This window comes from Melanerpes formicivorus, unplaced genomic scaffold, assembly GCF_026170545.1.
Source record: "Melanerpes formicivorus ecotype bairdi unplaced genomic scaffold, bMelFor1.0.p_v2 SCAF_4, whole genome shotgun sequence".
Classification (NCBI taxonomy): domain Eukaryota; kingdom Metazoa; phylum Chordata; class Aves; order Piciformes; family Picidae; genus Melanerpes; species Melanerpes formicivorus.
The window spans coordinates 22964367-22975757 of record NW_027142356.1 but is presented as its reverse complement, the minus strand read 5'-3'; the positions used below and the strand labels follow the sequence as shown (position 1 = coordinate 22975757).

The 11391-nt window shown below is 42.1% G+C and overlaps 2 protein-coding genes across 9 annotated transcripts in view; one reads left to right on the top strand and one right to left on the bottom strand.

The window, feature by feature from the left end:
* Positions 1–8409: 8409 nt before the first annotated feature.
* On the bottom strand, positions 8410–10036 carry TIGD4 (tigger transposable element derived 4). Its single transcript, XM_068171186.1, has one exon. It carries the CDS (start codon positions 9943–9945, stop codon positions 8410–8412), a length of 1536 nt encoding a protein of 511 aa, XP_068027287.1. The 5' UTR covers positions 9946–10036.
* A 618-nt stretch (positions 10037–10654) lies between these two features.
* ARFIP1 (ADP ribosylation factor interacting protein 1) overlaps positions 10655–11391 on the top strand; it is a 42601-nt gene continuing 41864 nt past the window's right edge. For 6 of the 8 annotated variants that reach the window (XM_068137280.1, XM_068137279.1, XM_068137277.1 and 3 more), the window contains exon 1: positions 10655–10838. The gene's annotated coding sequence lies outside the window, so the exon portion shown is untranslated. Of the gene's footprint in view, positions 10839–11208; positions 11272–11391 lie in introns of those variants that run through there. The other 2 variants (XM_068137283.1, XM_068137276.1) reach the window with 2 other exon arrangements.

Genomic DNA, 11391 nt, shown 5'->3' with positions numbered 1-11391 from the left:
ATTTTTGCCTTGTATCTTTTCTGATACTTTATTTTTGTTTCTCTCTCTCTCTGCCTTCTTTCATTCCTCTTAAGAAACTATGCTGAGTTATTACATGGGTGAAGTAACTGGTTTACTACACAGTTAAAGTAATTTCATGTGGTCATTCTCTTCATTTTGTCTGAATATACAGAATGGCTTCCTGTTTAAGTTGCAATACATAGTGAAACAGTAAGAATTTGATGAAGTTGTATGAGTGCTGAGCTTACCAAAATGTCAGTGCAGCCTCATGAATTTATATACATTGTAGAAGCACTGAATTTGCTTAGACACAGGCAGCAGTCTATGTCCATGTCCTCTTTGTCCTGGTTGAGTCTGGTACAGGGAGAAATGTTTTCCAGACAGCTGGGTTAGGTATGCTGTAGCTCATTTTCAGGTGGATCCATGTTTTGACCAGCATCTGTGACATCAGTGCAAGCTGGCAAACCTTCATTAGATATATTTTTGGTTGCTGTAGAGTTCTGTGACAGTGAAACATACTTCACTATGAGCTAGCAGCCCAATTACATATCCTAGTAGCAGAATACAAACCAATATCCCTTAATTCCTATGTCTCCTTTTCTATGTACCTATCCATGCCATAGTCAGAGCTCTGCACAAGCGTAGATGCACCAAGCATGGTAAGAAGTCCCTGGGTCTGACAAGCTGCTACATTTCCTATATGCTGCTCCCTGACGATCGATCTACTCTCAGGAGGTACAATTTTTATACTTAAGTGTACCCTGTGTATGAGGTAATTAATATTAAAATCCTGTGAGAATGGCATTTGTCCAGTTATAGGCAGATGCATCAAATGAGGTCAGTGCTAATGGCTGGTAATAAAACCCACAATGGAAAGAATTGTAGATCGGATCCTATAGGAAGTAGAGGCTTCCTAGAAGTGGATGTTTAACTCCTCTCAATACTTTTTGGTTCTGAGTACTTAATGCAAAGATTTATGTCTTCTACCATGTCTTCAAGTGTCATTCCACATACAGCCTGAGTCTACAGTCCCCTTCAAAGTCAGTATGGGCATATCTTTGCATGGTACAAAGTCTAATAATTGTAGCTCTACAGAGAGAAATGTGGAGTTCATTTGAGGTCCACAACTCATTCTTTTCCCATTAGAGCTAGAAACACTTTTAGAGAGGGCAAATATCTAGTGCTCAAAATAAGCAAAAATATGCCTGCCAAATACAGGCACTATATTTAAAGCCTGTAAATCAGGCAGTTGGACAGCACAGAACTACCCCAGATTTCCAAACTGGGGGCCTGGATCCGATCAGGCAGGTGGCTGACAGGGAATTTTGAATCTCTGAGGATCTGGAATGGCAGACAGGAAGGAGAGTCCATGATGGATGATGAAAAGCAAATCAGTACCTGCATTTCTGCTTTTTGAAGATGTAATCTCACAAATATGCGCTTTGCCTGAGGAGTCATCACTCTAGTAAGAGGCTGGCTCAACCCACCCAGGAGGCAGAGCAGCAGTTACACCTCCCACAGGCTAGAGCATAAGGGCTGTTCTCCATGCATTGCAAAATTTCCCCCTAATTCCTTCAGAATAATATGTTGGTGAACACTAGCGGAACTCCCCACAAAGAAGGCTGTTCAAAGTACTCCGTGTACAAGCCATGGGGTTCTCCCCTCTGTGAGATTAGGTGAGAGGATGAAGGAATCTGAAGGAAGTTTTAAATTCATAAAGCTCCCTAATCCCCATTCTAAATAATCCCTTAGGAAGCTTACATTAATGTAAATTTCATACAATCTCATTGTGAAGGATGCTATCTGCCATCCCAGTATTAGTCCTCAACAGATCAGCACTGAGAATGCAAGCACTTAAAAGAGGAATACAAGTTTGGAGTTTGACATGTGCATTAAGGCTGGGTGTAAATAATGGTGGAGGTATTGTTAGGGAATGATCAAGTTCTTTTGATTTCATAAAGCTATTTAAACATGAATATTTAAGATTAAACTGCAAGATGGTTTCTCACCATTCAAGCATTAAGACTGCCAAGTACTGTCCTGTTAGCTCTAGTGGGCAATCTGCTGTCATTAAATTACATTTTGACAAATCTTAGAACTCTATGATTTTAGGCACGTTACTCAACATGAGCTGAGTCAAGGCCAGGTGAGACTGGAACATAAAAACCTGCAAGCTTCATTCAGTTTTACTTTTTGTAATTCTGGTTTCTGCTGCCAACTTCTACACACTACAAGGGTATGAAGTATGACATTGCCAAATTGGTGAGAAATTAACAGATCTTAAATATCTTTCAGTTCATAAGATGATTTCTTTTGCTTTTGGAAAAAAAAAAAAATGGGTTGGCAATGGGAAAGCTGTTAAGATGGGGCAAAAGACAGTCCTTTACAGTCATTCAGCAAGTGGAGCAGAGAGCCTGTAGCTCTGTCTGCCCGTATTTGTCTTTTTTGTCTTGCTGTTGCATGTCTACAGCATATGCCAGGTCTGCTCCTGCTTCTCTGCAGACACTCACCATATAATGCACTGAGTCTGATCTTCCTCAGCTCCTACAGGCAACTGAGCATTTGTCTCTGACAGAATTTGAATTGTAATGTTTGTCTGTGCCATGTGTTGAACATACATACAATGCTCTTTGCCACTTGCTTTTTCAGAGCAGTAAAATTTATAATCATTAAGCCAGCTTTTCAAAAACAGTTCAGTAGCTGTTGGAAATTGCACTTAGTAAGTCTCTAACTCACATCCCAAGTCTGTACTACAAGTTGTCTCTCAATAACTTCTGAAATACCATGCCAATTCCCAAGTTCATCTGACTCTTCCTGTAGTATCTAGACTCCACAGAAATGTTGCTCTTGTACAGAAATGCTGTTTCAGCCTTGCCTGTCTCTAGGGAAATTTCTGTTTGCTTACTGAACTTAGATGAGCCCTGGGCAGTGCAGTGAGATACAGTTTACATAGATCATGTTTTGTTAGCTCTGGGAAAAAAAAATTCAACTCATGTCAATTAATTTTAAAGTGGAGCTGAATTATGGGCAGCAATTTCTTGCCATCCTAAAGTCAGACAACCTGTGGTGTTATCTTTTGTATAATTTTGTGTGGCTAATTTGTGTATGGATGTGGACTTTCAGAGGACTCTCAATATTGGTTTTGAATAAAAACTCTGCTTTACCTGATGGACAAGTTCTCCTTGAGTTCCTGCAGGGAAATGGCAGTGGACTGGGGATCCACCATTTAACACCCTCTTTTTGATAATTATCTGGGTTTCTCCATGATCTCAGACCATATGGGCTGGAGACAAAACTAAATAGGGCATAAATACCTGAAATATCACAAGCAATTATTGAAACAGGAAAAGTCATAGTGAAAATAAACAATAAATAAAGTAAATTCCAAGGAAAAAAACTTGTTAGAAACTAGCTGATGTTCAAGCTGGCTTTCAATCTGATTTATTTTATGCAACATTGTAACATGGTTAGCTATGTAAATCAAGAAACCCAAGCACTTTCTTTGTGCAGGCTTTGTGGTTTTGCAAGCTTAAAAAATGAAATCAAATTCATGCTGGTGATCAGCAGTGCAAAAGAAAGGCTCAAACAAAGGAAAGACACCGAAGTGCTAAGAATATAGAATGGGGGGAGGGGGATGCAAAGAAGTACATTTAGGGAAAATAACTTACCTCAAATTATTACATAATCTTTGTTCTAAGACTACAATGAAAAAAACATCAAGTAAAACAGAAAGTAAAAAACTGGTTGTCTTCAGAGAGAGTTAGATATTTGATTTTGGAGAAGAAAAACAGACATCTATCATGAAAAGGGGGGGAACTATGTTTCAAATGTTGTTTAAACATTAGATGGGGCTAGTAAAAGAGGAGGGAAGAAAGACCGAAAGAGCTGAGGTTAGGGATATGATAGTTAGAAATGGAAATGTAAAAATGAACTGTGACAAGGATGCTATACAGGTAGACAAGGGTAAGAGATGAAAGAGAAAAGGGAATGGTTTAGACAAAGATACTAAATTTCAAATTGAGAATCTCAAAAGTACAGATCAGAATGGACCACTAGCAGCAGGTATAAATGAAGACACCTGAAAGAAGAGAAAGATTACATGTTTTATTACCAGTTCTCTCAGACATCCTGGGTGTCTGTTGAAAAAAATCACTGCTCACCCTCCTCTGGGAAAAAAGAGAAGATGAAAAGAAATATGGACATACTACATGTTCTTAGCTAAATGAAGCAAGGATTTGGGAAGGCCACTAAATACAGCAATGGAGAAATTAGGGCCTGAGATCATGAGCATGTGTACCAAGAGAGTGATACTAGCTGATACATGAGATGATTCAAAAATACCACCTGCAAAAGATAATATTAGAAATAGGGAGAGCAAGGAGAAAAGCAGCTTGCCCAAAGGTTGTGTCTATACAATGCTGCTTTACCATTATAAATGAAATGTGCAAAAGCAGGCTATCAAACACAAATTTGTTATCTTTTCATCTGTCACAACAATTTTCCTATCACTAATGGATCTCTTCACAGAAGCTCACTGTCACTCATCACATCACAAAAATTCATTAGATTTGTTTGCTTACAATTTGACTGGACTTGGATTTTCAAGGAAGGAACCCCTAAAACAGGCATATTAAAACATCTAGATGCAAATATAGATTTCCTTGCTTAAGAACTCTTCTCTGGTGATAGCACCAATTCAGTTCCCAAAAAGAAATTTGCAAAATCCTCCTTTAACAATAGCCTCTCAAAAAATCGGAGGCACTGTTTTTCATTAAAATTAAAGGAAGAAAATAGCATGAAATGCTGTCACTACATGATATCCTTCCCAGTCAGCACATAGAATCATAGAATGGTTTGTGTTGGAAGGGACCTCCAAAAGTCATCTAGACCAACCCCCCCTGCAGTCAGCAAGGACATCCTCAAGTAGATGAGGTTGCCCAAAGCGTTGTCAAGCCTGACCATGAATACCTCCAGAGATGTGGCCTCAGCTGCCTTCCTGGGCACCCTGTTCCAGCGCTCCACCACCCTCATGGTAAAGAACTTGTTCCTAATATCCCATCTAAATCTACTCTTCTCTAATCTAAAACCATTGTCCTCTGTCCTATCACTACAGGCCACATGTTTTAGTTCAGTGTGAGTAGGATGATATTCACTCTGCCACTGCAATGAACACAACCACTAAAAAAAAGTCTTGAAGCTATTTTACTAATATCTTAAAGTTATAATTTATTTTACATTTAGGAAAATATTCCAATTAAAATTAAAAATCACTAAAATTTCAGTGTGATTCAGACTGTAATTCTCAAATTTACCTAATAATGAGAAACCATTTACTTATTTACTCCCTCAATTACTTAGCTGTCAAAATGTCACAGATCTCAGGCATACACGAAGTCACAGAATGGTGGGGGTTGGAAGGGGAGTTTGAAGATCATTGAGTTCAGCCTCTCTGCCACAGCAGGATCACCTAAAGCAGATCACACAGGAACATGTCCAGGCAGGCCTTGAAATTCTCCAGAGACAGAGACAAGCATGTAGGAATTCCTCTCCTACAAATCTCTGACTCCCCCCTCTCTTGTTTTTGCCCAAGGGTGCAAAAGCTTGTTTATTTCCTTTTTCCATTAGAGGTGAGTAACCTTCCTTTGAAGAACAGTTTTAAAAGGATATGCACTTTCATAGATCTGAAAGGTATCCAGAACTACACAGAGCAGTAACACACACACAAAAAGAACAGAAACACTTTATTTAGTAATTTAAGAATATTTATTAAAATTTGCAAATGCAATGTATTTTGAAAAGCATAATTATTTTTACATATTGCTTGTCTCTAGAATGATTCTGAGGACTCTTTTGATTATATCAAACATACTTTCAAAACACATTTTTCTGTTTTGGCCTTGTTAGGAAGTCAGCTATATTTTTAAAACTTCGTATTTTCAGTTCTCACTTCTAGAAGTCACTTTGGGTTACTGAAAGCAACCTGGCTGACTTGGCATTAGAGCACATAATTATTAGATGACCATAGCAAAGAGTGGAAAAGTATACAGAAAAAAAAGCATATAGTTGTTCAAACTAATATTTGAAGTATTAAAGCAAATGACAGCCGTAATAGCCTGCCTTCTGTAGAAAAGGTTCCTCTTTATAAATATAGTGCAATCTAAAGCAATAGTCTTCCCCACACTCCAAAAGATACCACCTCAGACACCCTATGGTTTACCTAGACAATGTAAATAAATCTCTAGCTCGAACTGTGTACACAGGCTGAAAAGGCTAACATTTACATAGCGCACCACTTCCTTTTTCACTGCTAGCATTTTGGATCTCAGGAGTGCATCTCCCCGTAAACAAACACATGACACGGCAACAAGCTTCAGAATGGATTTCATGTTCTCTATCTGACTGTAAATACAACCAAGTGAAGAGCAATGTTTGGGCTCCTAAAGAATCCTTAAAGCTATAGAGCTAGAATATAAAGTGTCTGACCAAAAAAAAAAAAAACCAGTTTCAGTGACTGCATTTTAGCTTGGTTTCTCAGAATGAACTAGGAGACTGGGAGAACTCATATTCACTACAGCTACAGGATTTCAATGGGTTATATGGTTTTTTACAGCAAGTTCCACAATTCTCCTTCCAAGTAGAGGCCAAATTCATAAATCCATCCTGCTGTTTTCACAAGGGAGTAGGACAGTATGCAGAACCCAGTAATTTGCTTCCTTAACAGCTAATGATGTCATTTCCTATCTCCTGATTTTGTAAGCCTTATCTTGCAAAAAATTACACATCCAGATTGAACCCTTGCTTAACCAAGATGTGCCACTTGCGCAAGTCTCTCTCACTCAGCTGCAACAATTTCACACTCAGAATTCTTTAGAAGGCAACAGGAAATCTCTTTACCTGGAGGTCTCCACACAGAGTCAAATCTTAAAGAATATATACATCTACTATATCGGTGACAGAAACTTTATCCTAAACTTGCCTTTGGTAGGAGCTCTTGCAAACAAAAACATTGATTTAAAGTCAAGAGATCATCATAGGAAAATGATCTGAAGGGCTTTGTGGCATTTATAGGAACCTCAAACAAGCTTAGCAAAGTCTTCACTTCTCCAACAATTTGTTCTATTTTCTGAAATGCTTTCACAGATGGCTAGACTGCCCTCCAAAATGTAAGACTCAAATAAGCAAGAGATTGTTTCTCAGGGTTTAATTATAGGCACCATACTAGATTGTTTATTACACAGGTTTCCTAAAGGGCTTCCACCCTTTTTCACCCAATTTTCTTTAATTAGAAAAATGACTGTCTCTAACGTTCAAAAACATAAAAATGGGTAAGTATGGGAAATATTTAGAACAGGGTTTGAAAAAAGTCACAAGCAGCCTGTCTCACATACATTGAGTGTTTTGACTCTCCTATGATTTCATTGCTTGAAATGCATAGTTGAAGATGGGTAAACATACTGTGATTTACTTAGCCTCACACAGCATGCATGCAACCCACACCTCTTAATAGTACTTACAATAATAAACCACACTGGTGAACTGAATCCTACAGCAAAGCCTTCAAGTTACAGTTAATAATAAGTTCAGTAAGCTTTTGAGTGCAGTTACTACGTAAGATTTTTTTCCGTATTTACTATAGCAACACATGGAGTTGCACAAAAGGACCTACCTCAAATCCAAATACCAAAAAGGCTAAAAGAGAGAGAATGACCTTCCTTTTTGACCTCTTCAGAGAAGAAGGTTTGTCTTTTGACTCCCTGATAAATGGTTGTGCTATTCGTGTGTAGTCAAATGTGAGCAGTTTTTAAACAAACAAAATACACCCAAAGCTGCTAACTTTCTGCTGTCTGTCATTTGCTGCAAGAGTAAACTATGGCCAGAATTCTTGAACACGGCAAAAAAACATTTTAATCAAAAATTAAACCCCCCTTAGTTGTCAGAACTTAAGCATGTAATCACTGTTACATGCTCATTTTTTTCTTTAAGTATCAAAAGCACCGACCTGATAAATATATCCTGGTTCACCCTCAGTAATGCCACAGACATCAGTGAGATTATCAATGTGAAGCAGTGCTAATGTCTTCTTGAAGAAAGAATTCCAAGTGGGCATCAGTTCACGAGTGCACCTAACTGCTCAAGGAATTGTTCTTGCTTTCAATGCACTTACTACAGTTATCATTTTAAAGATTCAACTAATTTCCTGTCTCCACCCCAAAGTCTGCTCTTTCCTCCTGATTTAATGGGAAACTGCAGTTCACAGCCTTTTTTCTTAATTTCAAATTTCTTTATATCTAGGCATCTGAGAACATTGCAGCAACACTCATGAAACTGCCTGGTTTTGTGTACTTACACTTCCCCCTCCCCCTTCCCCCCCCCCCCCCAGGTACGTGCTTTCACACTTTGCTAAAATATCTATTTACATGCTACATGTTCAATAAAGTTCTCCAGGTCAGATAGGGAATCATGAAGAGAATCATTTGCGTCTTGACTTCTGAGAAACTTTCTAAGAGTATCTAAAGCACTCAAAGCCTCATTTTTTGATGGTGAAGGCTGTTCAGCAACTTGAAATTGATCATCTTCATCCTCATCTTCATCACCCACAAATATCTCAGCATTATCCAGTATGCTTTCTTTGATGCACATTGTCTCATTATTTGCTGGCATTTTGCAAGTTATCAAGTCATCATCTAAAGCTGTGTATTCTTCAAAAGATAAACCTTCTGGAAACTCCACTCCAGCTGCCTGTGCATGTGCAATCAAATCAAAATCGCTTTCAGTCTCTATGTCATTACCATTTGTCTCGGTTTCTAATTTGAATCCTGATTCATTATAGCTTTTTACAATAGTCTCTGGTGTTATTTTCTTCCAGCACAGGTTCAGCATCTCAATTGCATCAAGAAGAGTCAGCATAAACTCTTTATTACCTTTCACACAGTCAATGAATCTCTTAATAAGACAGTGCCTGTATTTAACCTTCAGGCTTCTGATGACCCCTTGTTTTGTAGCTATGCAGGAAGAGTCTGAAGGAGAGAACACTAATTCAACAGACTTCAGGTTCTTCACTGCTGTGTGTGCAGAGAAAGAATCAACAAGAATAACTACTTGTCGATGCTGTGCTTGAAATCTGTCATCAAGTTTACGCATCCACTGTTCAAATACTTCTGAAGTCATCAATGCTGTATCATTTGCTTCATAGTCCACAGGTAGTGACTTCACATCTTTGAAAAACTGTGAACTTTTGATTTTTCCTATAACAAGCAAAGGAAGTTTCTCAGAGCCATCCATATTGGTACCTGTCACTACAGTTATTCTCTCTTTGCTTAGGTTACCCACGGAACAAGTTTCCCCTTTAAATGCAAACGTGTCGTGGGGTAACATCTGATACAACAATCCAGTCTCCTGTACACAAAACACACTTTTTGGCTGATAATCATTTACATAATATGGAAGAACATTTTGGTACCAAAGAGTTGGAGCATCCACTGTAGCAGTAGGAGCTGTTTCTACAAGCTGAGCTCTGAAAACTAACCCATACCTTGACTTGAAACGATCGAGCCAGCCATTACTGCATTTAAAATCATTGTGTCCAAGCTTCTGGGCAAAATCATTAGCCTTGAGGCGCAACATCGGACCGTTTACTGGCACGTTCAAGCACTGAGCAATTCTGTACCACTTCACTAATGCCTCCTCCAGGTCGGTATAAAAAGCAGTCCTTAATCTTTTTCTCTTAGGATCAAACCGTAAAGATTCAAAGGCTTCCAAAACTTTTTCTTTATTCTTCATAATTGAAGACAAAGAATTCCTCTTTATGCCATACTTGGCTGCGATGTCTGCCTTTTTCTTGCCGCTCTCCACAGCACTTATGATGTCAATTTTTTCCTGTATGGATATGCTTTTTTTCCTCCTCACTACGGGTTCGGAGAGATGACTCCCCGAAGACTCTGCCATGCTACAGAGCGCCCACTATCAGGCGCACGCGTCCAGCCCCGGGCGGGCGTTCTTCTGCTCTGCCGCTTTCGGCTCCGGGCGCCTTCCCCGAGGCCCGTTTTGAAGCCCCGCTCTCTGATCTCACACGCATGGCACTTGGCAGAGGCTGGAATAGCCTCCTGCTTCCAGCTAGCACACACGCCAGCGTCACGAAACTTCAAGTCTGCGGGCCCCTCAGTCTGGGAGCAGGCGCCTCAGCCCGGGAACAGGCTCCTCAGCCAGGGGCCGCCGCCTGCGCGGAGCCGCAGGCCCAGCAGAGAGCCTCAGTCCTGACGGGGAGCGCCTGCCCGCACACACGCTGGTCGCCGACGCCGTCACCAGCATAGTCACTGCAGTGACCACTGTACTCCTAGGCTCCCCTGAGAGGAGCCAGCGGAGAGGGGTGAGAAGCCCCATGCCACCACTTCCCTGCCTTTGGGCGCCCCCGAGGGCATCCACCAGGCGGTAGTGAAATACAAGCGACGGCAGTGCGCGGGTAGGACAGGGCAGAGCAGGGCAAGGCAAGGCAGGGCAGGGCAGGGCAAGGCAGGCGGTGCTGCCGGCGGGTGAGGAGCGGCAGCCCTAGCTCTGGTTACTATGGCTACAGCTCGGCGGGGCAGCGACCATAGACACGCCCGCTACAGTCTAGAGAGGCCGTTGCCCGCCGCGCCTCCCTGCCGAGGCCGTCGTCAGCTGCTTTTCCGGCCAAGCGCTTCCGGCTCCTGGTGGTACCGGAGAAGGAAGAAAATAAAGCTGGAGAGGGGACAGCGGCGCCACCCCGTCCGGCTTCCTCCCTCACCCCCTTCCTCTCTCCGTCCCGTCCTCCCTTCCCCCTCGGCACGACGCCCCCGGGGCCGCTGCAGCGCCGCCGGCAGGTGAGGGCCGGGGTGAGGCCGAGGGGGGCCGTTGGGCCCTGGGGTCGGGTCTGATCGGGCCCGGCCCAGTCCAGCTTGGCGCGGGGGTCCCTGCAGCGGGGCCAGGAGGGCCGCACCTCACCTCCCGCCCTGCCCCGCCCCATCATACGTGTCGGACTGTGAAAGCGGCCTCCGCTTCCCCGGCAGCCCGTGGGTGCGGGAAGTGGGTGGCTAGGCCTTGTCACGGCCTTAGGACAGCTCTCAACCCCTTGCCGGTTCCATCAAGGGTCTGCACCCGCCGTCCAGGGTGCAGTGGGCGAGCGATACCGCCGGAAGGGTCGGGAGTGCGGTACGGCTGGGGTTATCCTATCTCCTGGCTTCTCTCCGGGGTTCATGAGAGTGTTCTTGCCCTTGGGGAGTTGTGGGCACGCGGAGAGAGCGAGCAGGGTGTAAGGTGGGTTTCGAGGGAGAGAAGGGGAAATCAATTTGTTGGTGAAGAAGGAAAACTTTAGATGCTATACGAATCTCATGCCCCTGGGAGTTACTCCACACCCTGACAATTACTGTTTTAAGT